The following is a 26,581-nucleotide window of genomic DNA, read 5'->3' as shown; positions in this document are numbered from 1 at the left end:
AGAGCCCAGCAGGCAGCAGAGGGAGCACAACAGTCCCTTTTCCAGTGCCATGGGATAGCAGCACTAATTGTGTGTAAAACAGCAACGAGAAATGGAAGGGAGAAAGAGAAGAGTGAAAGACATCTTGGTTAGCAGCATACTGGAAGGAGATGAAAGGGCTGGAGGCAACAGGGTAGATGTCTGATTATTAGGGAATGAGAAGCTAAATATGGAATCTTAACATGGCACAAGGCAAGAGGCCAGATCTGTTAGTTCGTAGATCTTAACCTGCTTCCAATATTTGGTGTTGAGCAGGATTAAAAACCAGGAGGGGAGGGGTTTTTTTGGGGTTCTGGTTTCGACAGTGATGGAATCTCCTGAAGAGTAATTTTAGTGCCATGGCATCCAACCCCAGATTCTTGTCTTGTGAGACTTAGGATCCAAGCCACAACTCTCCACAGAATAAAGTGAGTGCAGATACAAAATGTAGTTAGGAGATCGTGGCTCTCTGGGAACAAAATGTATCATTGACAACTGATATTCACATGGAAAAGAGTAAGAATTTAGTTTCTACTCCTGATTTAAAACATAGCATCTCCAAGATATCATTTTCTCGTGCTCTGCATTAGATGTGTTTGTGCAGTACCAGAGCTAGAAGAATTTTCTAAAATGTACGTTTTTTTAGGAATCAACTGCATTAATGACTTTGTTATAGCTGAAAATATAAATGAAAGTGACATTTTTGTAAGAGATTTTCCAGTATAAAAGCCAAAGCCTGCTGGCTAAAGACACTGAGAAATCTTTACCATGAAAAATTATAACGATCAGAGGTTAGATGAAATTTCGAGAAAATGTAGGGCAAGATGGGTGAATCTACTGCTTTTCCATTGTTTTTTTCCAAGTGGAATGACTTGAGCTGAAGTTAACTTTTTACTACTTAAGAAGATTAGGTAGTTCATAGAAAAAAAAAATCAAACTGCTTATTTTTAAAGCTTTTTTAATAAGGAAACTTCAAAGAAGTTTGTTTTAGAGTAGAATTCGAGTAATGCAGGTAAGGTAGTTAAAAATTCCCTCACTGAAGTGTAGTTTGAAAAATAAACTTTCATGGCACCTATACAAGTATTTCTATAGATCCTTATCTGTAAGAGCAGCAACATATTTCTTTTTTTAATTAAAGATCATTATAATTGCTAATGTATGATTGTTTGGGGGCATATGTGAGTCAAACTGTGGTTTTGAGAACCCAATTTTTGAGAACACCTTCACCTTCACCAAATCCTTCACCCAGTGCTGTAACATCTGTGCTGAATTAAAACACAGGTTTAGTGTTGGAGATGCCCTATGTCCTTGCCAGGGAGAGGAGCACCTCCAAGAGGACAAATGAGAAAGCTGGGAATCATCCAGAACAGCTGAAGGAATTCTGTAAGATGTGACCATTTTGTAGAGAAGCTGATTGGCAGTTCCAGAAAGGAGGAAAAAAAAAAAAAAAAAGAACCTTTGAAACCAAAGCAAGGAGGCAGAAGAGGGGTCCCAATTATTTAGGGAATAGGTGCTGTCCCATATAGAAATAGAACTTTCTGAACAGAGAGGAGGCAGAATCATTGTTCCTAGCAAAGGCATAATCAGGCTAAGAGATGAATTCAAGCCTGTTTGATTTTTTCCATGTGTTTTTGCCTTGCCTGTGCATTTTGTTAGCTTTTTAATTGTTCTGGGGAGGGCAGAATTGGGGTATTTTTGAAAACTTTGGACTCTGTGTTTAAGAGGTTCCTTTACTAAGCCTATACAGCTTTCTTATCAGCCCTTTAAGGACACTGTTGGAAAACCAGAGTTTCTCACAGATGGTAAACCTTCCTGACACATACTGAAAAACCTGTCTCCAGAAAATTGTTCCCCAAGTGTTGATGTGCCCAGATAGTGGCTTTCCATCATGGAGTGCTCTTCAGCTTGGGTCTTCAAAGGTAGTGATTCATTCTGTGATGTGTATCTGTCTAGACATGAGAACTTGATGCAATATGAAGGTTTCTTACTTGGATATTAAGAGACTGTAGCAATTATGTAATTGTTGTAAGGGCAGGAGGTCTCAAGCCATGGTAAGTTATTTTTGTCATCTCTAGTCCCACCTTTTCTTCATGCAGATCAGTTTGGAGTGTTTGCCAGTCAGCCTCTGTCCTTCTGCCACCTCTCACCTGGTCATTGCAGATTTCATATTGATGCTTCCATAAAGAGACCTGCCTGAGGACACTCTTTGGGGCAGTGAGATCCTACAGTCCATTTTTTAGCTGGTGGAAACACTTTTTCAGCACTTCCCATTCTTAATTCCACAATATAATCTCAGTTTCAACTCTCTGGTAACAGGAAATCTTTTATTCATCCTTGAATATTTCTTAACCTTTTTAACTTTATTCTTGAGCAGTTGTAAGCATATAGACATCACTGAAAAAGAGCATTCTTGCAAGTTGCTGCTGCAGTTTGATTTCATGGCTGGTGTGTCTTGTTTTGGGTCACTGTCCCTACACCCAACAGCTCTTCCTGCCTTTTCTCCAGTGCAGCCTGCACTGACCCATAAAGAGTCAGGAGTCAATTCTTTCTAGCCCACTTTCTTCCCTCCCAAACAGCTTTTAGGGTGGAGAAGAATTAATTATTTTTATTTCTATGCTGGAAGATGGTCTGTGCTGGTCATGGTGGTTCTTTCTGCTTTAGGTCATTGTCATTCAGCTGGGTACAGAGTGCTTTGATCCACCATGGAGGGTATGATACCAAATAAATGCAAACAAACCCTATAGCCAAAATTATGTTTGCAAAATAAAACGTGGTTATCACTTTGATATCATTTTGATGGAGAACTATTTTTGGTGTGTCACAATTGCCTTGGTCCCTTTTTCCTGCCAGAATTGTGAATTTATAAACTCTCTCACTGGTCTCCTCACTCCAGGGGAGGAAAACCAGGAAACTGAAACTCCATTTTTCTTTCGAGTAAATATTAATGGCAAATGTTAGGAGGTATTTGCTCAGCTTTGTAATAATATACATGTCCATTTATGAGATGGTCCAGACAGAACAGAGGATTAGGAATACAGAATTTAAGGCTGAATTTGAAAAGGCAGCACAGGAACTTCAGCTCCCAAAATATCCTCTGAAAGTTTTGCTTTATTTCACACTGTCAGCCAGGATTCTCCTTACAGCACCACAATATTCATAATAAAGAAATAAATTAAATCCACCCTTTCCTGTATGGCTCACAACACACGGCACTGTGCATGCTCAGCACATGTGTAGTTTTGATAAAGAGACATTATCAAGCCTGAAATCATTTTAAATAAAACAAATAATGTGGCTGCCCAGTACTTCCTCTGGAATATTTCCTTGGACAAATCTTCCTTAACTCTCACATGCATGGAGTTAGTATATATATCCTTCAGTGACAGCAGTTCATAGGGAGGGTGTTTCAGGCTCACTGCACAGCTGTGTATTTTCTGTGCAGGGTGTGAAGTGCAGCTCTGCCTCCAGGGCTGGGGGATCTGGCATTCCCATGCTCAGGGCTGCAGGGACAGGAGTCCCCGGGATGTCACCGGGTTGGGGTGGGCTGCCAGCCACTCTGGTGGTTTTTAGGATGGCAGCAGCACAAAGCATGAAATCCCTGCAGCATCTGGATGTTCCAAGGGCTTCCCATCAAACGTGGGAACTGTCAGGGCTGTGAGCAGAGGGAGGTTTGGGGAGCTCGTTCCCTGCGGGCTGGAGGGAGCCCCGAGCCCGCTCAGTGTTTGCTCAGCAGAGACGGGGCTGTAAAACGCCGATTGCTTCAGAAGGGAGCAGCTCACAGCCAGACAAGGCAGCAATGGAAAAACAAATTCGTTATTGTAACACCAGAGAGCAGAAAGCAAACTGGGAGTGACCTGCAGAAGAACACAGCACCGGGTTTCTGTCCTGGTGGGTGCTTCATGGTGGGCAAAACACGGCTGAGAAGTGTGCAGGCTTTTTTTTTTTTTTTTTTTTTTTTTTTCCCTGCTTTCAAAATAAAAAGTATCTTTGTCTGGTACTTTGAATGTAGCAAGCATGCTGGTTCTAGCTTTCCCTGGTTTTGCTGGAGGGCCTGTGGGAGAAGGACTTGACAGAGTACTAGCAGCTTTCTCACCATTTTCATTTAAGAAAAACAGCATTAAGATTTTGAATTTTTTTCATGAAATGTTGCTGAAAATGTCTGAGTCTAAGAGATGTTAAGAAAAGGAAGACAGACTATTAAAAAAAAAAACCCAAACCTGCTTCCCTTTTGAATAATTATTTTATGATGAAACATGTAGCAGGAGGGCTTAAAGGTCAGGAGTGAGCCCAGGGCCCCTGGGTGCTCAGCGCTGCGCAGACATGTCGGAAGCAAACAGCTCACAACCTGTAAGAGAGAGGCAGATAAAAGAGAGCTGGACAAAGAGGCACAAAAAAGGGAAGTGGCTCGTCCAAGGTCACCCACGGATCGGTGGCTGTGCTGGACTGAACCATCTGCAGGAGATCAGGTCTCCTGGGTCCTGTTGCCCTGTTTGATCCCCACACTCATCTTGTGTCCATTCACGGTTTGTGAATGCTCAGACAGGTCTGATCATCCCCCAGCTGGGTTCAGAGGAGGGGATAACCCTTCACCTCTGCTGCTTTTAATGTGGCAGAGGCAAAAATCCAGTGTTGGACCACAGGTTCTGACCCAGCTCCTGCCATGGATGTCTTTCCTGGCTTTGCCTGAGATGGAGCAACAAGGGAAACCTTTCATTGTGCACCTAAAGCCTTGGAAACAATCAGTTGGTTCATATACATTTCTAAAATCTAACAGACATAAAACCCCCACCAAACCACTAGAAAGACTTTTTCACTGCAAAAAGGGTCTAAATTCTGCAACTGCCCTAGGGCCTGTGGGGCACTCTAATTTAACATCAAGGCACTTAGGACGTAATGGTGCTGTTAGTTTGCCAGACAGACAGATTCTTCCAGGAAAAACAGGGTACAAAAGACCCCTATTCTATAACTGTGTCAGTATGTAATCTTAGGACCTAGACTTAACGTTTTTTCATCTAAAGAAAAAGATGGGAGAAAATGTCCTTTTTCAAAAGGAATACTTTCAGGCCTTTAGCAATGCAGAGACAGAGCAGCAAAATCACAGTCCTGTTTTCCTTGCAGATCGTCTCTAATAGCTCCTGGTATTGAGAGTATTGTGGTTTGCTAGCACTAAAATGTAAAGTTATTTTGAGCATGAAAGCCTGGACGTCATCCTATTTTAAAAAATGTTAAAGAAGGAGAGGAATGTTTACAGCACATTAAAACCTGTGTGACAACTTAGCAAGAACTATTTTAACAATCCTCTTATTCCCTTTCCTGCTCTGCACCATAAAATGAGAATGCAGTGTCAGTAATAAATAATATTGGCATGGAGGGATGGTCACCGTGCTCCTGGAGCTGGGTCAGGCTCAGCCCCAGCTGCCACCCTGCTCTGATGGGAGCTGGGGCTGCTGCTGGGGAGGAGAAGGCAGGAGCCTCCTCTCCTCAGCTGACCCCCAGGCAGGAGAAAAACTTGGGAGTTTTGTGCTTCTTTGCAAGAATTAACTATAACCAGCATTTAGAAAGCAGCCTCTGCCACAACTGCCTCCCTGGGCTTTGTGACCCAAACGTAACAAGGATTAAAGCAGAATATTTCTTTGTAAAAAAAAGAGTTTGCAGTCGGGGGTAGGTCTGCAGTGGATGTTGACAAATACTGAAACTAAATATGAGAAAAGCCTTGTTCCAATTTTTTTTTTAATCGGCATTCCATATGTGTTATGTGGACAGCTAGGATGTGCTGCTGCTTCTGTTACATAAGAGGTTTTCTTCTTTTTTAATAAAATGCAGTGCAGAATGCATGAGAAGTGAGAAGGAATATCAGGGAAAAGAACTACATGAAAAATAAGAAAAGCTACTAAGTGCAAAGCTCTTACTCAGTGTGTTATTTCCATAATTCCATGAGTTCCTTAAAGTCTCTTTTTAATGTTTCTGAGGGAAAGCCTCGAAGTGAAAGGAGGGAGGCAAGGATTTTTTTTTTTCCTTTGGTTTAAAGGAAGATCTTGGTTAATTCTATTAGTAGACTTTGGGCTTGTTTTTATTTAAAAACAAAACAAAAATCCCTCTCAAGTTTAGAATTTCTGTATGGAAAAATTCTTCTTCTTTGCCAGAGAGGGAAGTATCTCCTTTTCATTCTGTTTGTTTTGGAGTATCTGTAGTTAAGTGTTTTGTGTTTGTTCTTTATTGAATACATTAGTGGTGCATTAATTCCTCCCTGACAATGCTCGTTTCATTGCACTCACTTCTTCCCATCTGACAGAAAAACTTGTCCTTTCACGTGATGATCCTGCTTTGCCCTCACAGGGTTTGATTGGTAATGGCTGCATTTCCTACCTTGTTTACCTCTGAATGCTTTTTAAAGTGATTTTTGTTCTGGCCCCCACAAGGGAAACAGATGAAAAAAAAAAAAACCCGCATTGAATTCTTGCTCCAATTCCAATCTGTTTGCTTTGGTTTTCCTTTTTAAATTATTGTTTGGCTTTAATTTGTTTGTTTCTCCTTTAAACGGGCTTGAGATTACTCAAGGGTTCCTTGTTCAGCAGGTCAAAGGGTAATTTGGAGACTTTGAAACCGTCTCCCTTTTTATCACCAGTTTCGTTCTTCCCAGAGTCCAAAGGATTTTCAGGACGATAGCTCGATAGCTGGTGGAGGATGGCTCCATCTAAGGAAAACATGAGCAGCAGACCTGAGTCACTGCAAGAAGCCATGGCAGTTTTCCTTAGATGAAAAAACCCTCACTGGTCTAAGTCTAAATCAGGACCTTAATTAATCCTTATCTGTAACTAAAATATTAATTTTACTGGGGATTAAATATATTGAGGTTGGTTGGTTTGATGCTCAACTACCAGCCCAGGATGGAGACCCTAAATTTAACTAACTTCAAGTCAGAGAGGTACCCATACACAAAAGTACACAGTGTGTGCTATTAAAAAATGTCCTTTAACTGAAAGAGTCAATCTGTTCCAAAGTTAATCCCTGCTTTTAAAAGTGGAAGGTCAGTTCCAAGTGCTCAGCCACGGCACTGTGGATTTGTAGGACAGCAAAATGAAGCATGGGGTAATGTAGGTTCCTTAACAAAAATCCAGGTGTTCATAGAAGAACCCTATAAGAACCATTTGTCCCCCAGGTTAATTGAGCTCTGTGTCCTGCCATGGAAAAGACTTGCTGAAAATATGCTATTCCCTACAAACAGAAACAAAGGAAATTGTACAATCAGCTCAGTGCTGTCGCTTTTACTTTTTTGAGCTACAAATGTTGTCCTCTCTGCTGTGTCTCCTGAGCCATGCTAGGAACTGGAGTACAGGCTATTCCAGAGGCAGGGAAGGCTCTCAGCTCCTCAGAGGCTGCAGTGCCATTTCAGTCCAGTTGCTAAGGGATGCTGGAGCGAGATGTCGTCTGTGTCTTCTCTTCCAAATGAGCACATTGGCTTGGTCACAACTCCACCCCCACAGTTCACAGCCAAAAGTTTACGAGGTCACATTCACTGTGGACAGTGAGAGCCCTAAGGAACTGCACAACTATCCCATCAGGAAATTAGTTAAACATTTCTTCTTTACTGGAGGCACCCAAGCGCTCAGTGCCTTCAGCTCCCTAACAAATGTGGATTATTTGCAATAGGAAATAAGAGTGTTTGTCACCTGTAGGGTTTGGGAGCAAGCTGTAAACTCGAATTCAGAGCCTGACTCTGGTCAATTTAGAATAAAAGTGATGCAACATCAGAACTGTGAGCAGAAAGTTTTATTCATTTAGTTAAAAAGATAAAAGAACAGAACAAGATGAAATACGAGTCTGAAAAGCCTTTTTCCAACAGGCTCAGAATCTACTCTGTTAAGGCAATAGTTTCTCCAAAACCAAGTCTTGCCTCTACATTTCCAGCCAATGTTTGTGAATTTTACAGCAGTATTGATTTCTTTTACCCATACAACTGTGAATATCCTCATGCACAAGAAGGGAGACCACCACAAGGAAAATGCATTGAAATACATGTAACATTCTGTCAGATACAAAGCAAATATATTAAAATAGGAAAAAGATAGTATTTTTCTTAAGGTCCTCTTGAGTGATTATGTCAGCAGGTATTACATGTAAATCTTAAAGGGACAGAAGTTCATGTGTATAGGGTGGGGGAAGCATAAAAGGTGTCAAATTTTCAACAAGTTCTCCTACTGCTATTGATAGTCTGCTTGTCCTTTATATCTAAATCTTTTTATCCATTTTTAAATCAAAGTAATATATTTGTCCTACTGGGAAAAGTCTGCATAGGTTATGCACTTGAATAGGACTGTTCAACTGAGTAAAGTTCAGGTTTATTTACAGGATTAGGATATTGTTACAAATCCTTCTTTCGTTTTAGGCACCAGAGAGTAGATTTTGGGGCAAAAGCTGTGGAGGGAAAGTGGAGAAAATAATTGAAATAAAATTCTTCTTTCAAAAAATATTAACAAAATTAAGAGACCTGATAATTTTCCTTAGGATCTAATAGAAATTAGGTCAATAGGACTAAAAATCTGTTGCTTTTACTTTAGACTGAAAAATAAAAACAACAGCCTCTATTCTATTCAAAGTGTTATATTCAAGCACAGAGGGAATATCAGTGAATCTGACTTTAATCTGTAAGTGTGCAATGCTTGCAATCTTCTGTGTGCAACCTTGCCTTTCCTATTAATTTAAATAGCACTGGATTGAGTCAATACCTATGTCTTCTGGTGTCCTTTTACAGCCATTTCCATGTTCTTTTTACCTTACCTTTTTGGAAAACATTTTCATTTAACATGCAGCAGTGTCCTTTAAAACCCTATTTTCAAGCTTCAAATAGTTAGACTTTTATCACAGAGGCACTATGCCCATACATATTTTATCTTTGCATTATTTGTTCCTAAGGCTGCAGGTTCTTCAGAAGTGAGATTTAATTTTATGGTGAGTCAGGGGTCACACTGTGCCTGCACTTACCCTTCTGATGGCAGGAGTCTCGTGAAACTCAAGCTCATGGATTTTTACAAGTTGGAAGCTAATGGAGCTAGTTCCAATAAGAAACACAATTTATTCTAAAGACACATTAGCAGCGTTATGTTATGTAAACAAACGAAAAAAGAGTGAGAACAGCTAATGTGTTGGTATGCTCACTCTTCAAACGAGGGGCTCCTAGTCAGGACAGCACTGAAAAAACTCCAGGCAGTTCTCTGAGTTTGTGAAGTGCGGGTGGTGCCTGATGTCCTGAGTCCTGTCTATTTCAGAAACAAAAAAACAATCTGTAATTGCTGATAGGTTACACAATGTGGGAGTTTTCTCTTTGTTTCATGTAGCTTTTGACACTTTCACACTTTAGTAACACTTGTAATACAAGGAGCTAATTCTTAATTCTGTTGTAAGTAACTGGGAGCTTTGTGAATTAGCTGAGTGTGTTTTTCTTTTTCAGCTACCTCATGCTTTACTCAGCCTAAAGACAGAGGCACAAGGTATCTGCAGCAGGAGGGCAGTGATTCCTGCGGGAGTTTAACCTCGCTGAGCCTGTCCTGGGTTTTGTTTGGGAAGGGAAGGTTGTAGCTCTGCTGGACAACAGCTATGACTCCCTTGTCCATGGCATATTTACCCATCCCATTTCCCTCTACACTGAGATTTTAGCCTTTTGTGTATTTCCAATAATAACTTTTATCTTGTTTGTGTATTCCTTCATGTTTGGAGCTTCAGATGGGACCTGAAGGGAAGCAAAGCTTGGAGGCTGGGGCAGATTTTCCCCGTGTGAGGTGACAGGTACTGGCACTTGTGCAGTCTCTTCATACCTGAAACCATTAAAAAAAAGTATGAGGTTTTTTAACTTTCAGTCCAAATTCTGCTTTCCTGAGTCCTTTATGCCTTGTAAATTCCACAGTTACAATGTATTTTAATATTGTGTATTGCATGGGGACTATACAAATACATCACCTATAAAAGATACAAGGAATTATTGCCATCTTTGCTTCACATGAATTTGAGCCAAGTTTCTCTAAGACCTTTAAAAACTGCTCTTAGCCTAAAAGAACACCAGTGAGAGTTTCTCCCATGACTCCAGAACTCTGAGGCTCTGTGGCATGTAAAAATAGTGACTGTGGTGTTCCCTGTTTCTCCTGAGGTCCCCCCTCTTTCAGCAAGGGCAGCTCAACAGATGTATTTGATGGCATTAGCTGTGACCTCCTAGTTGTTTGCTCTATTCACATAATTATTTTACTGTGGGTGTTTCTAAATATAGTAACTGGATGATGTAAGAAGGTGTGTTCGTGGGAACAGTGTGGTAGATAATCGAATTTTGCAAATGAGGGTAAATAATATTTGTATAGTAAAGGACATTTCACTAACTCATGTGTGGGGGGTGTGTGCAGAGAGAAAAACTACCTGTGTATTTTAGGGAACGGGGTTATACAAAGAGCAAAGCGCCAACCTTTGTTTTCCTGGTGTAACTGATAAGTTGTGTAACGAGGTTTCCAAAACATATTTTAGAGAAGAAAATGGAGCTGGACATGGTGGTAAAACCGCAGGTGTGGTGCACCCAGCGGGGCAGAGAGCATCCCCTGGTACCTCGAGCCCCCAGTGCTGGCCGCGATGGACAGGGACAGGCAGGGGCGCGATCGATCCACACAAAAACCAAACCCAAACCGCTCAGCACCGCAATTTCCGCATTAACCATTTTCCAGCGGGGCACGGCTCCCGTGCGGTTTTTCCCCGGACGCGGGAGCGGCGGCGGGGCCGGTTCGAAGAGGGCGCCGGCGGCGGCGCGGGGTGACGCGGGCATCATGTGAGCGGCCCCGCTCGCTCCCAGCGTGCAGTGTGGGCCCGCTCGCCCCACCCCGAGCTCCGCCGCCGCGGAGCCGCTCAATAGGGGAAGGGGAAAGAAAAAAAAAAAAAAAAAAAAAAAGAAAAGGGGAGGAAAAAAAAAAAAAAAAAAAAAGAGGAAAAAAAAATGCGCGAGAGAGCAGGAAAAATAAGACGGGAGAAAATCCGCCCGTGAGGGGACAGGTTCTGCTCTCGGGGCACAGAGCAAACGGGCGCTTGCGCTTTTTTTTTTTTTTTTAATTTTTATTTTGTATTTTCTTCTCGCCGAGAGGATTCAGCCGCCTGGAAACCGCATGTGAAAAGAGCAGCGGCGAGGCTAGGGCAGAAAAAAAAAAAAAAAAAAAAAGGAAAAAAAAAAAGGGGGGGGTTTGGCTTGGACCCCCCCGCCCCAGTGCGGGAGGAAGGACCCGCGCGGCCGGAGGGCGAGGAGCTGCGGCGGCCGGCGAGGGAAGGGACCGGGGCTGCGTGACCCCCGCGGCGCGGGGGGAGAGGCGAGGAAGAGACGTTTCCCGATCCTCCCCGCCGAGGATTTGGGGAGGTTTCCGCGCCTGGAGCCCGTGCCTTTGGATCTAAAGAGGATTATTATTTTTTTGGGGGTGGCACTGAAGCTGGATTTGTTCCTGTGCGTGCGGCGCGGGGGGGGGCATTTCTGCTGCCTCTAGAGGAGCCGGCGGCCCGGCCGGGGCGCGGAGATCCCCGCGGATCGCTCCGCACCCCCCGGGAAAGGTGCGCCGAGGGGATCGGCGGGGGGCGGGGGAGGAGAGGCAGCTGCAGCTGCCGGGGAGGAGGCCCGGCGGAGCGGCAGCAAAGTCATCGCTATCGGCCCCCCCTCGGCTGGCTTCGGGCTCGGCGCTCTCCATGTCTCTGGCTCTGGGCAGCGGCCGCCACAGCAGCGAGTAGGGGGGGGAGGAGGAGGAGGAGGAGGAGGAGGAAGAAGAAGGGAGCCCGGGAGTGCCTCCCTCCCTCCCTCCCTCCCCCCGGCAGCCCCGGCCGCCTCCCGTCCCCTCGCCCCGCGTCCCTGCCTTCCCCTCCCCAAGATGGGCTGTTTAGGGAACAGCAAGACGGAGGATCAGCGCAACGAGGAGAAGGCGCAGCGGGAGGCCAACAAGAAGATCGAGAAGCAGCTGCAGAAGGACAAGCAGGTCTATAGGGCCACGCACCGGCTCCTCCTGCTGGGTAAGGGGTCGCGGGCCGTCCCCTCCCCGCCGGGGCAGCGGCCCCAGCCCGGGCACGGCGAGGCCGGGGGAGAGAGGTGGGGCCGGGGGGGGGGCGAGCGGAGCCGCAGGGCCCACCCGGGGATCCGCTACGGCAGCGCCCGGGGCGGCGGGGCCGGGGCCGCCGGGGGGACCGGCGCGGTGCGGGGGAGCGGCGGGGAGGGCTCGGGCAGCGCCCGGGGCGCCGCGGGAGGGGCCGGGGCAGGTACGGAGCGGCGGCGCGGGGCCGCTCTCCGCCCGCGGGGCAGCGCCCGCCGCCGGGGCGGCAGCGGGCCTCGGGCGGCCCTGGGGACGGGGCCGGGGATGCCGCGGCCGGGGGAGCCCGGCAGATAAACAGGGCAGGGCAGTGACAGCGGCCGCGGGCGAGCGCGGGAGGGCCGGACACCGCTCCCCGCGCCGCCGCCGGGGTGCCGAGGGACGTGCGGCCAGGCCGGGGAGAGGAGGAAGGGGAAGGGAGGAAGTCGGGGAATCGTTTGGGGGAAACGGAGGGAGGATGTCGGTCCCGGAGGGAAGCGCGGCCGCGCTGGGGCCGCGGAGCAGCGCAGGGCCGGGCGGGCTCGGCCCCGGGCTCGGCAGCCGCCGCTGTCGCACCAGGAATTGAGGTACCGCGCCTCGGAGCGCTGGCACGGCCGGCTCCAGGTGCTGTTCCTGCCGCTCCGTTGGGTTACCTGCTCGTCATTTTCAGCAGAGACATTGACAAATGCGGGCTGTGGCTTTCAGGGAGCGGAAAGGTGCAAATATCCATATCGGAGAGGACAGGCAGATGTTTGTCAGGCTCGTTATTTCAGAGTATTTTGAAGTAGTGTTCTGGGATCAGATGCAGTTCGAGCCGTGGGTTGTTTTGGTCACGGCGAGGGACTGCCTGTGCACGTTCTGCAAGGCTGTAGCGTGGAGCACAGGCTAGGCCTCGCCGAGCTGACTCAGTTTTGGGGGGAAAAAAACCCTCATTGAAGACGAAAAAACAAAAAAAAAAAGAATCTTTTGAAAGCGGTGAATTTGGAAGTGTACTATCACCAGTAAAATCTTTCAAATACTCATTTGAGGAAAGAGACTTAATATAAATGGAGAGTGGGACTACAGCAGCACCTGCAGCACTGAGGAGCCTGCCAGGGCTTCAGCAGAAATCTTTTAACAGGATAATTTGGACTTCAGCTCTTGGGAAATGTCTTGGACTTCCAGATTTCAGGCTGAACATTACGTAGATACGTAGAAACTATTTGTCATCAGATGAGTTGCTTTCGTAAGAGGCAAAAATTTCAGCAAACAGAAACATGATGGGCTTGCTTGGGTTTTCTTTCTGTTTTCTTTAGTTTTGGTGGCTGAAAAATAGTTTAGATACTTGTAAATAAAGATTTATGTGTGTTTAGCGATGGCAGTAAAGTCATCTGTGAGTGTGTTTAAAGTGATAGCTCAGCTGTTACAGTTTCTGCCATGAATTGTGGATAGTCTGTAACTCAGACTCACTGGTAAAAAATACAAAAGCTCACCTGTCTATTATTACGTTCTGTTTCCTCTATAAGACACGCGAAATAAGAAGCCAGGCACTTGGAAAGTCTTCTTAATCTTTTCAAATCATATTCAAATAACAACAAAGAAGAGCTGCTGAATATTCTAGTGGGTTTATGCTGCTGCTCGTAGGCCCCATCGCTGTACACGTGCTTGCCCCGCTGCCACGAGCAGTCTCGCTGAAATTAATGGAACTCTCCTTGGTGGTGAAATTAAACCTCTCTGTGTAATTGTTGTTGAGAATATGGCCTTAAAGAGCAGCCAAATACAGAGCTAGGCTTATGGGGAAATATAGATGTAATGCATCATTTTGGTGCACTGGTGTTGTACCCAATCCAGAGAACCCAGGTGTGTCAATACCAAACCGAATGTGTTTATAGCAAGTGCAACAACTGTCCAGCCTCCTTCTTGGACCAAGTGAAGGAGAGATTTTGGCTCCCAATGCTTATAAATATAAAATGTGATTTAGTGTTACAGCTGAAATTTAGTTGTTATTAATTTTTAAGTGGATGTATGACTGTAGCAGATACTGCCTTTGTGAATAATTCTTCATTGTGAAGATGATCCAGGCTATTTTATCCCAGGATGCTAATTCTTGATTGGTTTAGCCACTTGTGTTTATTGCATGGTGCAGAATGCCTGATCAGACAGAGGGGATATGGTATAAAATAGCAGCTTAGGGGAGAAGTGGTGTGTGCATAGGGAGTTGTAGATAAAAACTGCTCTCTAAATGCTTACAAAACACCAGTGAGCAAGGAGAGGAAAAAGGAGTAAGGCTCTGGGATTCAAGTGGCAAAATGTGCAACCAGGTTTTATGGAGAGCAGAGGAGGACTTTTGGGGATTCATGGGGGACAAGGAAAGGAAGGGAGAAAGCAGAGGGGGAAAGCATTTGTGAGAGAATGAACCTTGAAATGTAACTGCTGAAATACAGTTTTGAACATGAGGCTCAAAATGGAGGCTTGTGCTGTCAGTGTGTGCTAGCAGAGGCCTGACATCCTATAAATACAAACTGTACCTCCCTGCCCGTTCTGCCACAGACCTTCGGTTCCTGTGGGTGAGACACAGGCTGAGGAGGGGAAGAAACGAGGAGCCAGGAGATGCCAGGGGGGGGAATCTTTCTAAATTTTGCCACGTTACGATACTACTCCTGCAAAAATATGTTTGCTTTATATAGAAAGCTGCCGATCTGGCAGCGTGGAGCAGCTCAATTAAATGCTGCTGTTGGAGTTGTTCAGCGTGCATGGAAAAACGGGGACTATAGGCAGATGGGCTGCCCTGTGCACTGGCATCCGAGCAGCACAGCAGAAATAGCATCCATCCACTTATGGAAACTGGAGTAAAGTGGAGTGGGGTTTTTGCACTGCAGGTACAGGGGGGGAGATGGGGAGGCCCTTTGGAACAGGCACAAAAGGGGGTCTCTGCCTCTCTTTGTGTGTGTAGGGTTGATTTTGGAACGTGTAGGGAGGGTGGGAGGCTGCTTGCAAGACACAAATAAGAGGAGGTTTTTGGAAGCTTTGTGGGTGGAGGCTTAAAGGGATGCCTTCCTTTTTCAAATGTGAGTATCTACATATTTTATTCCTTGTGATTTAAGTTACGGGGATTGACTGGGTGATGATGAACTGCAGCCAAACTTTGAATTCTTTAAGGATACAACAGAATTTCTTGGGTTTTATAGGGACTTCAGTTCCCTCTGTCAGATAGTAGAGACAAGGCAATCAGAGATTGTGATGTTCCCTGTTGTCTTCTCAGTAAAATATTGAAGTTGTCCATTTTCTTTCCAAATACTGCAATCTGCTTTTAACATTGACACTGGAAAAATGGACAGTGAAATGATCCAAGATTCAGATCTGACACATGACTTGAGCTGGGCATTTATTTTTAGCTACAACTGAAGTTTCCAGTGGCAATTATTTCTTTCACTTTTCGCTCTTGCACCGAGAAACCCAACTTTCTTGATTTTACTCCGAAGAAAAAAATTCTGGTGTGTGCCTTAATCACTTATGCTTCCTTCTGAAATTGATTTACTTTCATTTTCTAGGTGCTGGAGAATCCGGTAAAAGCACAATAGTCAAGCAGATGAGGATCCTGCACGTGAATGGATTTAATGCTGAGTAAGTGCATTTGCTTTTTCACTTTACAGTGTTCCTTCTTCCTCTGTGCTGCAGTCAGTGCTCCTGGTTTAGATCTTGTGTATTTTCCTCTTGCTGCTGTTTCACTGTCTCTAGAATTTGGATGTGTATTTTTAGATGATATTAGTAGACATTAACCTGAAGAAGTCAGGCACCAATCATAAGTAAGATCTAACAGTGTAAAATTATTTATATCAAGGCAGAGTTGATTTGATTAAGTTTTGAGTTTTGTGGGTTTGTTAGCTGCAGTTTCTTTCACAACATGGCTGACACTGATTTACCTCAGCTAGAGCACATTGCTGCAAACATGCCTGGTGTCAGTATACAAAATGAGCACAATTTCCTTTATTTGGAGCACATAAGGCTTTATTTTCTGTGTCCTCACAGGATGAAATTGTACTCTGAATTTTGGGGATTTGGTTGTGTGTTTGCTTGTCCAGAGGTTTGTGTTAAATGATCTTTCTAAAAGCTTTTTTTTTTTTTTTTTTCACGTCTCATATCTGTTATTTGGCAGTTGTGAAGAGGAGAATGGCATTAAGATAGGGAAAACGGATTCTTGTTGTCTCAGAAGGGTTTATGTTTGCTAACTTTTTGACTAACTTTGCTAGAGAGTAGGAAGACATTCTTCTGCATTTTAATTTATGCTTGCAATTGTGTGTGTGTATACCAAAAGCTGCTAAATTAATACTAATTGAATCAAAGTGTTGAAATTTCAAAGCTTATTTTCTATTCTTTTATGTGTTGTTGGTTTTGTCTTGCTTGTTTTCAAACATAACAGTTTTGTACTGCCATCCTGTAGGTTTTAATGGTATCATCTATTTTATGAATCCTGCTTTTTTGGAAAGGTTAGTTTTCCAGTAGTTAATTCTTTAATAAGAATATCTGAGCTAAGATTTAGCCAAGGAATCTGGAGAGTACTTCTTCCTAATCAGCAAATGATAGTTCAGGATAAGGTACACAGTCTTTTGGATGAAAGTTCAGACTGATTCATAATAAATACATTATGTGCTACATGTTTTTAGCTCCTCTTTGTAAGGAATATTTTCTGTTTCCAAAATAACTTTTTCATAAGTGCCTAGTCCTGCATCCTGTTACTGCTGTTTGGGCTGCTGCAGAGGCCACTTAAAAGACTTTGTGTGACTTAAAAGACTTGCATGAGTTGACTTGGTTGAGAAGGTCTCAATATTGGGTGCTGAGTAAAAAGTTCATAAATGAAAGTGGAAGTGGATCCCTGGGACCTTTGAAAGTATCAATCCATTTAAGTAACACGGTTTTTCTAAGATTTTAAGCCCATGGGGGCTCTCAGAGGTGCTGTGTCATGGATGGTGTGTGATGTGGGTAGGTAACCTCAACCCTGCAAGCTGCATACCCAAATCTGGGTGGAGCTGGGAGCCAGAGACCTGTGCAGAGCTGGTGAGGGGCTGGGCACACTGGCATTTGCAGCAGCAGGGGTTCCTCCAGTGTCTCACTTTGCATGGTTGGTTTGGGCAGAGCTGAGCCTGCAGCTGGAATCCAGGGCAACATGGCAAATTTGGCCTCAGGAGGCTCTGCTGGCTTCTGCCTTCTCCTAGCAAGGGATTTGGATTATGGGGCAGCCCTGTGCCAGCACAGCCCTGCTGCCAATCACGGGGCATGTCCTGGACTGGGAGCCATGTGGGAATTGCAGGGGAGCTGTGGATTCTCCACCCATGGCATTTTGTGCTTCTGCTTTGGTGGGTAATGCCTGTTGGAACACTGAGGTGCATAAAAATCCACTACAGAAGTGTGATATATTTAAAGTGTACAAGGAGTAAGTTATAACTCATCATTTTTAGGGTTCTACTGCCAAAAATAATCAGTAGATCATAACATACATTTTACAGCAGGGAAAAGGCTGTTTTTCAGTGTTTTGAAATTCTTGCAAGTTCCACATCTGTCCTTAAATAACTTGCATTTTCTTTCAAATAGCTGACTGCTCTCTATGTTGTCTGGTTTTCCATTTCCCTTTTTCCTGATTGATTCCCTTTCTGCCCTGCTTACCTTGTGTAAGAGTGGGGTGGGATTCAGCTAATAAGAAAGATAGGAAGGGTAGGAAGAGCAAAGCATTACTTCTCTTCATGTTCTGATCAGTTGCTCTGGATCATAAACATGTTTGCATACAACACCACAGCTGATGTGATGAATAGCAGGAGAGAGGTGATGAAAACAGTAATATACTGCAGATGAGAAGACTTTAATTCTAGTGTGCTTGTACATAACTAGATTTGAATTATTTCTGTTGGTGCAGCTTATTGTGCTTTAAAAGAAATGCAGTTTAAAGTCCTGTCTCAGAACTGTCTGCCTTTGGTTTGGTTGCCGTTTGGCAATGCATGTTTGAAGCAGAGAGGATACCTGTTAGAAAAAATATTTAATGCTATGAATGAGGGAATCAAAAGTTTTTATTTAGGTTACTCTTCTTTCTGGTGACTAAACAGGATATCCAGTGCTAAAAATGCTGGCCTGCTTCAGTGAGTGTGAGGGGATTTTATTTGGTTTGGTTTTAAGATTCTGCCCTTAAATAGCTGAAGTTGCCACATGCCTTTAGGTGAATCATTGTAGCATTTAGCAAGGTGAAGTCTGTGCAGTTCTACAAAACTAGAATTTCCTCTGGGACTCCAATTCTCAATGCCTTTAGCTAATTAATTATTTGAGGAACTGTATGGAATCAAGTGCTCCAGGTAATTAATGTGCTGAATAGTTAAAGCCACGATTAAAGTGATGGTGGTTAAAGTTGTAGGCAAGTTAACTACAGTAAAGGCTATTTTTTTTTCAATGTTCCTTTTATAATCTGTAGTTGAATTAGAGACAGAAGTACTTTTTTTTTTTTCCTGTTGCTGTAGTGAAGGTGGCATGTGGGATGTAAGAGTGCTGTGCCATTGGTAAGGGGAGCAGAGTATTGGAGAAGCAAGACATGTTCTACAGCACAGGTTTTTCTGCAGGGAGTTTTTTTGGAAGGGCTTAGCCCACTTTCAGCTCTTGCAGGCTTCAGGTGTCCGTGCTATCACCTGACATCTTCCTGCAGCAATTCCATGAAAAATGGGATTGTGGCCTCCCCACAGTATTTTGCCAGTGTCTCTGGTCTTTCAGATGGAATTGCTGCCTTCTAAGCATAATGAAGAGGCCATATCAACCAAGTTTTCTACTCTTTGCATTACTGCCAACAACAGAGGCCCTTTTGATGTAGAAAGGGTTTAAATTTGGCTTTTAATAGCAGGAAGCCTGCGACTTCCCTTCCTCTCCTTCCCTCCCTCCTCAACACTTCAGCTGTCTTTTCACGAGGCAGTTCCAAGGAGAGGTATCTGCTGCTGCATTTTGTGAGCATCCACTGATAAGGTGGAGCCAAAACCTTCTGACTGTGCAGAAGTTGAGATGGCAATCTTCCTGAGCTGGAAAGGATGAAAAGTGGGAAAAGGAGCATAGAAGGAGTAAGGAGTAGAGTTGGAAGAATTAAATGTGTAGCTCATGTTGAAGAGGAAGAGCAAAACAACTCCTTTTTGTGCTGTCTAGAGGCTGGGGTTCTTTGCTTCTAAAAACATGGCCTTTCACTTACTTCTGATTTCTTTAAGTCATCTTTCCCCTCTGTGATCACTGTGGCTTTGGCTGACAGACTCTAAGGAGAGGGTCATTGTCATGCACAATTTTAGAAAGCAGGGAATAACTGGCACAGGCAAGAGACAATTTTGAAGTGTCATGGGAAAAACTGGGACAAGCAGAAATATTTAAATAGAAATAAATGGTTGAAATGTGACTTACAAAATCCACTATAAAGATTAACAAATGAGGGGAATATTCCTTTGTGATTATTGAGTTTAATAAGGGGAATATGCCTTTGTGATTATTAAGTTTGGATAGTGTTTAGGATTCAGGAATTCTTGAGACTACAGAAAATTTCAGGTCATGCTTTTCAGCGTCAGTTTCACTAATTATGATGTAAAATGTTGCCACTTTCTTGAACTAGTATGTTGAAGTGCTGAATAGGAGTTCTTGTATTTATTAAATCTGGTAGTCCAAATTGATGCCATAAGCAGAGCTGAGTAGCTTTGTTTTCAAGACTTTGATGACAAATATATTTGCATTTCTCTTGTACTTTTAAATTAAGAAAACCAAGTCACCCTCTTAGAGATTTCGAACATTTTCTCTTTTTTCACCAAAGTTTAGGAGTTTGTGAGTAAGGAAAAATAGTCACTGATGATTTCTAATCTTCTCTTAGTACATCCATTCCCACCATTATGCCACATAAAGCAATAAATAATATTATCTAATCCTTTAGTCAGTGTCAGTCTCTCTTGTAAGTGAAAAAGCTTCTGGTTCAGTAACTTTACTTTTTAATTGTCTGATATTGTGGGGTTTTTTCTAACTTTGGTCTTTTTAGCCATGTGATTTTGTGGAAAAGAAGTTAATGTTATGAGCAAGGGAGAAGTGTAATATTTATAACTAAGTCTCCCAAAATAATGAATTCTCTCCTAATGGCTAATATTAGCTTGTATAACAAATATTATTGCCCTGTTTTTATAGTTCCTTTACATTTGTGTACCAATCCCATGTTTCCATAATTGTCACTTCAGTTCCTTACCAAGAAACAAACAGATTTTATTGTGTTTTACCTGACTGGCACAAAAGTAATTTTTTCCTGGTGTCTGAGTAAAATTGAAAATTGGAGTGGGAGAGGCTTGGGGTGTGTGATTCCCCTTGCCCCTTTTCTTTCTTTCTTTGCATCACAGTGTTTGTTGAGAGGCTTCTGCAGCTTTGAGGCACAAACTTTTTTTTTTTTTTTTTTTTTTTTCTCAGCTCCTGTTCCAGGACACCAATGAGGTGCTGGAAAATTTGTGTGTACTTGTCTGTTCAATTCTATCTGAGCAGTTGGTGTTTGATCAAAATTGGTGCTGTAGAACATAAAGTGGAGGTGTGGGCAGAGAGGGGAGCAGGATTTGTGTTTCACTCAGTTTTAGGTCTTGTCCTGAGAGCTGACACAGCTGTGTATTTTTGAATATTTTGAATTTTATTGAAAAAATCAGCTGAATTTTGTCAAAAGACAAAGATATGCCAACAGCTAATAAATGCTATGAAAAAAAACTTGACTACTGCATATAGCTTGTAAAATGTTTATACAAATTATATATTTATATATATATTTATATATTTATTATATATATTTATTATATATTTATATATATATATTTATACAAATTAAATATAACTTTCATCAGCTTGAAAGAAATGGGAGGTAATACCTGGTGATGTTAAACCACCTGTGCAACCAAGCAATCCCTTAATTGTTAGAATGTTTAAGAGAGTTTTTATGTGCTAGAAATTATCTTTCCTTTGAAAATACTTATATTTCTACAGGGGCAAAAATTCTGTTCCATGACAGAGTAAAAGTGAATTCAGTGAAGCAGCATTAATTTTTTTTACGTATAACAAAAAACTTTCCAAGTTTGGGCTGGGGTTTTTTTTCAAGTTTCTTATGAAATCTTGTCTGAAAATGAGACATTGTCCATTAAGAATTTGTGCAAATTCTTTGCAATTTAGATCTGCTACTCAAGTGTTATTTTTAAATGCTGTAAAATGAATTTTTGAGAAAATTTTGATTGTTTATAATATCTACACTGGGCCTCATTTGGCAAGGATTGTTAATGTCCTGTGGCACTGAAAATTCTAATAGTCACTGGAAAAGCTCCTTCACCTTGCTTAGAGGCTTTCTAAAATCAAGCTGTTAAAATATTCCCATGTGCAAGTGATGTGATTTTTTTTTTTCAGGGTGAACAATCATGTTATTTGGGTTCCTGAAATATCACAGAAATGTAGTGCATGAAGGAATCTAAAAGTTTTAAAATATTAGTTTTTCTGGTATGAGATGCTCGTGGTAGGCTTAGGTTAACCATGAGTGATGACAGCACAGTGTTCAAAGAAAACATTGACTTTCATTTTTACATTTTTGTTCTCATGTGAAAGAAAGGAAAGTGTGAATTGAACATAATTTCTTTATTTTCATGGTAAGCATGGTATTGCTCAGAGCAGAACCTGCATCTTCCCTTCATTTACTGGTTGGGAAATGCTGAATTCTCCTAGCAAAGCTGTATTCAAACTACCAATGTTATTTTGCTACATATTGAGAGCTCTCTGTACTTTGAATTACTTTTCCTGGCTTGCAATTTGACATTTGTGATTTCAGTTTTCTGAAAAAGAAACCCAACAACAAAAAAAAACCCAGTAGTAAACTCATCCCTCCAGCTAAGTTTGCATATGTTGCAGACATGATTTGGCATGTAAAGGGACTGGCCAAAAATATGGCAGTAATTCTATTTGTTTTGAGGTTTAAATTTCACAAAAGCTTTTTAAGTATGCAGCTATCAACCTAGGGGAAAGCTTTATAGTTGTAGAGAGCTTGGAGAGCAATAACTATGAATAGCAGAATAAGCACGAGTGATGTAATCTGAGAAGCCAAAGAGAGAGACAGAAGAGAGTTTAAGGCTTAACTATGTGGAAAACATTGTGAATGGGTCTGCCAGGGTTTTGACTTCTGATGGTAGATGTGGGATTTTACTCATTAGTTTTGGTAAAATCAAACAAATGTGGCAGTTTCCTTTTATTTTCCCAAACAGAAAATAAAGCAGTCAGTGGATAGCTGAGTGAAGTCTGGGTTCTGTGACTTGTTCTGTTTCCCAAATCTTTTCTCCCTGCAGCATCTGCAGCTCCTCGTTGGGACCTGTGGCTTTCTGAGTGTCTCCTGTTTCCTCCACTCCTTGGTTTCCTCCCTGATGTAACACTGATCCCTAAATATTCCTGCATCAACCCACCCTTTACCTTCCTTTTTCTGGTTTTCCTGCTAGCTGGACAAAGTCAGAATGTGTTGTGGCTGGTGTAGATCTACATGAACTCTTCCTGCTTTTCCTCACTGGAGTGCTAATTTTGGTCTCCCTTCTACTCAGCCTCTGATTTGCATTTCTGGAAATTAATTATGCAGCAACAATGTTTCTTCAAGTTTGGTTACACAGCAGAAACTGGGGTAGAGTGAGACTTAGAAAAAACAGCTAAAAAAAGTCTTACTCTTCCTCAGTTCACTCCACATTTTTTAAAACATATTTTTAGTTTCCACATTCATGAGTTAAAGTGGAAGTGGTGTATTTTTCTCCATTTTCTTATCTTAAGCAAACATCTAGTAGTATAAACCAATGTATCATGTTCTATTTAACTTGTAATTTAATAAATCACCAGCTATATTAAATACTGCAAAAAACTTCAGATAGCTTCAAAAATATAGCTCTCTATGCAGAATATTAAATATATGTCTATATTCCACACTTTCTTGTCCTTTCTGAAAAATTTCACTGGGTTTTTCACGTTTTCACTCGCTTTTCTTAGTAATTAGGTAGTACAGAGTGATTACCTTTATTCAGTCCTACAGAATCAGCACTACATGAAGAATTTTCTTCTGGAGCATCTCATTTTATTTCTTATTTTCCATATATTTTGGATGGACAGACTGGACACTACTCTGATTTTTCAAAAAAAAACTGTTTTTACTAATTTTTTCCAGATGGACACTTGAATTATTTTATATATGAGCAGAGTGCTCCTTATCATCTTAAACTTATTGTAGTTATCTTTTTGATATTAGAACTATTAGTTCACACCCTGAAGATTCCCCTTACTTCATGATGTAGCGACATTTTATCTCTTGCCACTCATTCCAGCTGGGAATTTTGTTTTTTCTATTTCATTATGTTAAAACTTTGTGGTTTTGTCCCATAAGATAAAATTTATTATTAATAAAAGCTGTGCCTTTCCTTGCTCCTTCTAGCAATCTAGATGTGAGTGGGATTTTTTGTTCCTGTTTCTTATGTTGTGAGCTGTGTTGTCCTCTTGGGCTGGGGGAGCAGGTTTGGGGGGTTTTGAGGCATTTTTCTAAGAAGTGAAAACACTGCTCTTGTTCCAGTTTTGTGAGCATCCTTCCCCAGTGTCTCAGATCAAGGCAGGCAGAGCTAAGGCTTTGAAGTACAATCCAGCAGGCAAAGTTATCTCTGTCTTTATTTTTAGATATATCATGGCTTTGTGTATTAGGGTTGCCCAGGTCCCATCTCTGATGAAGAGCTGAGATACAGAAATTGCTCATCTGAATCTTGGCCATTCAGAGCTCTCAAGTTAAAATGAAGGAATTTCCACTGATGAGATTTTTTTTTTTAGTATAACTTGAATCTTGATGTTAAAAATAGCCTGCCTTACATTTTACTTTAACAGCTGAACCTTGAGTTAATAGTAAATCTGAGCATTTAGGATATAGTGCATCAGTTTAATAGTTATTTCTAATAGAAATTCTAATAGTTATTTCTACAACTATACTCCAATGTATCATGCAGTTAATTAGAATTACTTGTTTACAGCTGAGCTTGCTTAGAAACAGCAATGCATTGAGGGATGTTTTTGACAGCTGAGAGGCAGAAGCATCCACTTTTTGAAAAATGTAGTAGTGGAATATCTCAATGAGATGTTTTGTTTCAGGGTGTTGCTGTTAGAGAATTACAGGAAAGCTTGTGACCTTCTCTCTGAGCTACCTGTTGCTGTCTGTATTCTCCACAGGGCTATTGAATAAATCATTGCATTCTCTTCTCTTTTTAGTTAAGGCTCTAGAAAATAATTACCTGTCCCAGCTGCAGCCTTGCAGCCTCCCAGGAGTGGTGGGTGAGCTGATGGAGCAGGCAGAGGTGTGCAGGGTTTCCTTCTGGGGTTTGCTGCAGTCCCAGGAGATGCTGCATTTAGCCCTGAATGGCACCTTCAGAGCTGGGGGATTTACTGCTGCCTCTGTAATTGCTGGGCTTTGAACACTCCCTTCTTGTCTGCAGCTCTGCATGCACAGAAACCCTTTGGTTTCCTTCAAGTGAAGACATTTTTATTCTGTTTTGACAGTACAATTATCTGTGCAATATAACTGTTCGTATTAATTAGAAAATGTTGCAAGGAAATGGGTGTTTGTGAAGTAAATTTTGTCCTTATGTTTGTTGTAACAAAGAATGATTTGCTTTAGTCTTTCTTGGTTTTTTAATTTTTTTAAAAAAATATAGATAAAAATGTGTAGTGGGACACTTGGCACATTAAGTTCAGAGAACTATGTGTAATGCCTGTTTTAACCCTGATAATTTAAATTAAAATAGGCTATGTAAATTTGGTTTCATGTGGCATTACTATGGAAAAATTAAATGAGTTGGTTTCATGAATTTTAATTTAATTGCACAGTAGTGAGTGGCACAGCTTTGTGCATTTTTTTGTTGTTGTTTTTAGCAGGTTAAGACTATTTAAGATAAATAGGAAAACTTAGAGTTGTAACAACTTTTTTTTAATAAGCAAAATATAGTAATCCTAAGGACACATCCATTTACTGTAATGATTTTATTGAATATATTCTGAAATTAGAGTGTAATCACAGCACTGCATTATTCATGGAAAAAACCTATAAGCACGATGCAAATCCTAAGAAAATTATTTTTCCTTTAAATGAGAGAGAAAACTGAAAGCGGAAGGGCTCAGTTAAGCACTTGGGGCTTTCAGGAAAGCTTGAACCAGTTAGTCCCAATCTACCACACAAACCCCAAACCTTGTGCAGGTCAGGCAGAGCAGCACTTTCTACATTTCCAAATATTTGACAGAACAGTTGCAGAGCTCAGTGTCAGTTAAAAAATTAAGTTTCTTAGTATTTTGTCTCAATGTCTTCTGCAGCAAGCTTGTTACACAACTTTCTGGAAGATTTGCCTTAATGGGGCTGTGTGGGGGTTTTTTGTTATTAAATTTCTATGTTGTGGGAAGCTACTGGATTTTCAGTTCTGAGTTTGGATGTGCTCTAAAATAGATGCCTGGAAATTGGATGCAACCTTTTAATTTTGCTATGTCAAAATGATGAATGTTGTTTCGAAGTAGTTACTCATAGGAACACATTCTGCTGATGCTGAACATTGGAGATAAAAATATATTCTGTAACTTACACACAGGGCACTTGAAAATCTGAAATGTAACTATTTTGCCTGTTAGTTTTTTTGAACTGGAACTGTGTCACTCTTAATTTCCCCAAACTCTTGGGAACTTGGGATGCTCCGTGCTGCCTCTGTTTTGCTTTCACTTAATTGGACAGACTTCACTTTATGTAATTGTATCTTATGCAATCAAATGTTTACTTTCCTTATGTTTATCACCGAAGAACTTGGGAACGTTCTGTTACCTAAGTATCTTTTTGACACTGTAAAGTAAGGGGCAAGAAAGAAGTGAAAAAGATTGAGTTTAGTAAAATATTTCTGTATTCTATGCAATCGTAGGGAGTTGGAAAAAAACACTTTGAAATGCTGTAAGCAGCATAATGTCTGACTTTTTCCTCACAGTTTTATTCATGCTGAATAAATTTTTTAAATGTGTTTTTTTCTGGGACTAACTGGAGTCAACCAAGGCCTCTGTTTTCTTAACTGAAATTCATAGATTCCATTCTGATAATAATTTCAGGCAATAAGAAAACAGGATTTTTTTTTCATTTAATTTTTAATAATACTGTTTGGGCACAGATGTTATTTTTCTTAACTGAATGCAAGAAGGTACAGTTATAGTTAGGTAGAGAAAGTAGAAATATTCTGTATATATTATTCCTTACCCAAAGAAAGTATGTTTCATCCTGAATAATGCTGCAAACAGAAAAGGAAGCTTGGTGTCTGTTAGAAGGGCAAATATTGGGATCATCTCTGTGTGATTCTGTGGTATTGTGAAAATAGAATATTGGTATTTTCAATAACCAATGAAGAAAAATCCCAGAGGATATCCTGTGAGAAACTATGGAAAGCACCAATTTATATAACTTATTTATAATTATTACTGGGAGGGGT

The 26,581-nt window shown here is 41.7% G+C and overlaps 1 protein-coding gene across 4 annotated transcripts in view; it reads left to right on the top strand.

Moving 5' to 3' along the window:
- Window positions 1-26,581, top strand: part of GNAS (GNAS complex locus) — a 130,359-nt gene that overhangs the window by 34,983 nt on the left and 68,795 nt on the right. Inside the window, exons 1-2 of one of the 4 annotated variants that reach the window (XM_079321394.1) lie at window positions 10,968-12,033; window positions 15,617-15,689. In XM_079321394.1, coding sequence (XP_079177520.1) covers window positions 11,895-12,033; window positions 15,617-15,689 — 212 coding nt within the window. In that variant the 5' untranslated portion in view covers window positions 10,968-11,894. Of the gene's footprint in view, window positions 1-10,967; window positions 12,034-12,553; window positions 12,674-15,099; window positions 15,134-15,616; window positions 15,690-26,581 lie in introns of those variants that run through there. The other 3 variants (XM_079321396.1, XM_079321395.1, XM_079321393.1) reach the window with 3 other exon arrangements.

This window comes from Erithacus rubecula (assembly GCF_903797595.1).
Source record: "Erithacus rubecula genome assembly, chromosome: 18".
NCBI lineage: Eukaryota > Metazoa > Chordata > Aves > Passeriformes > Muscicapidae > Erithacus > Erithacus rubecula.
Note: the sequence above shows the minus strand (reverse complement) of the source record. Positions and strands in the feature narration are given on the sequence as shown.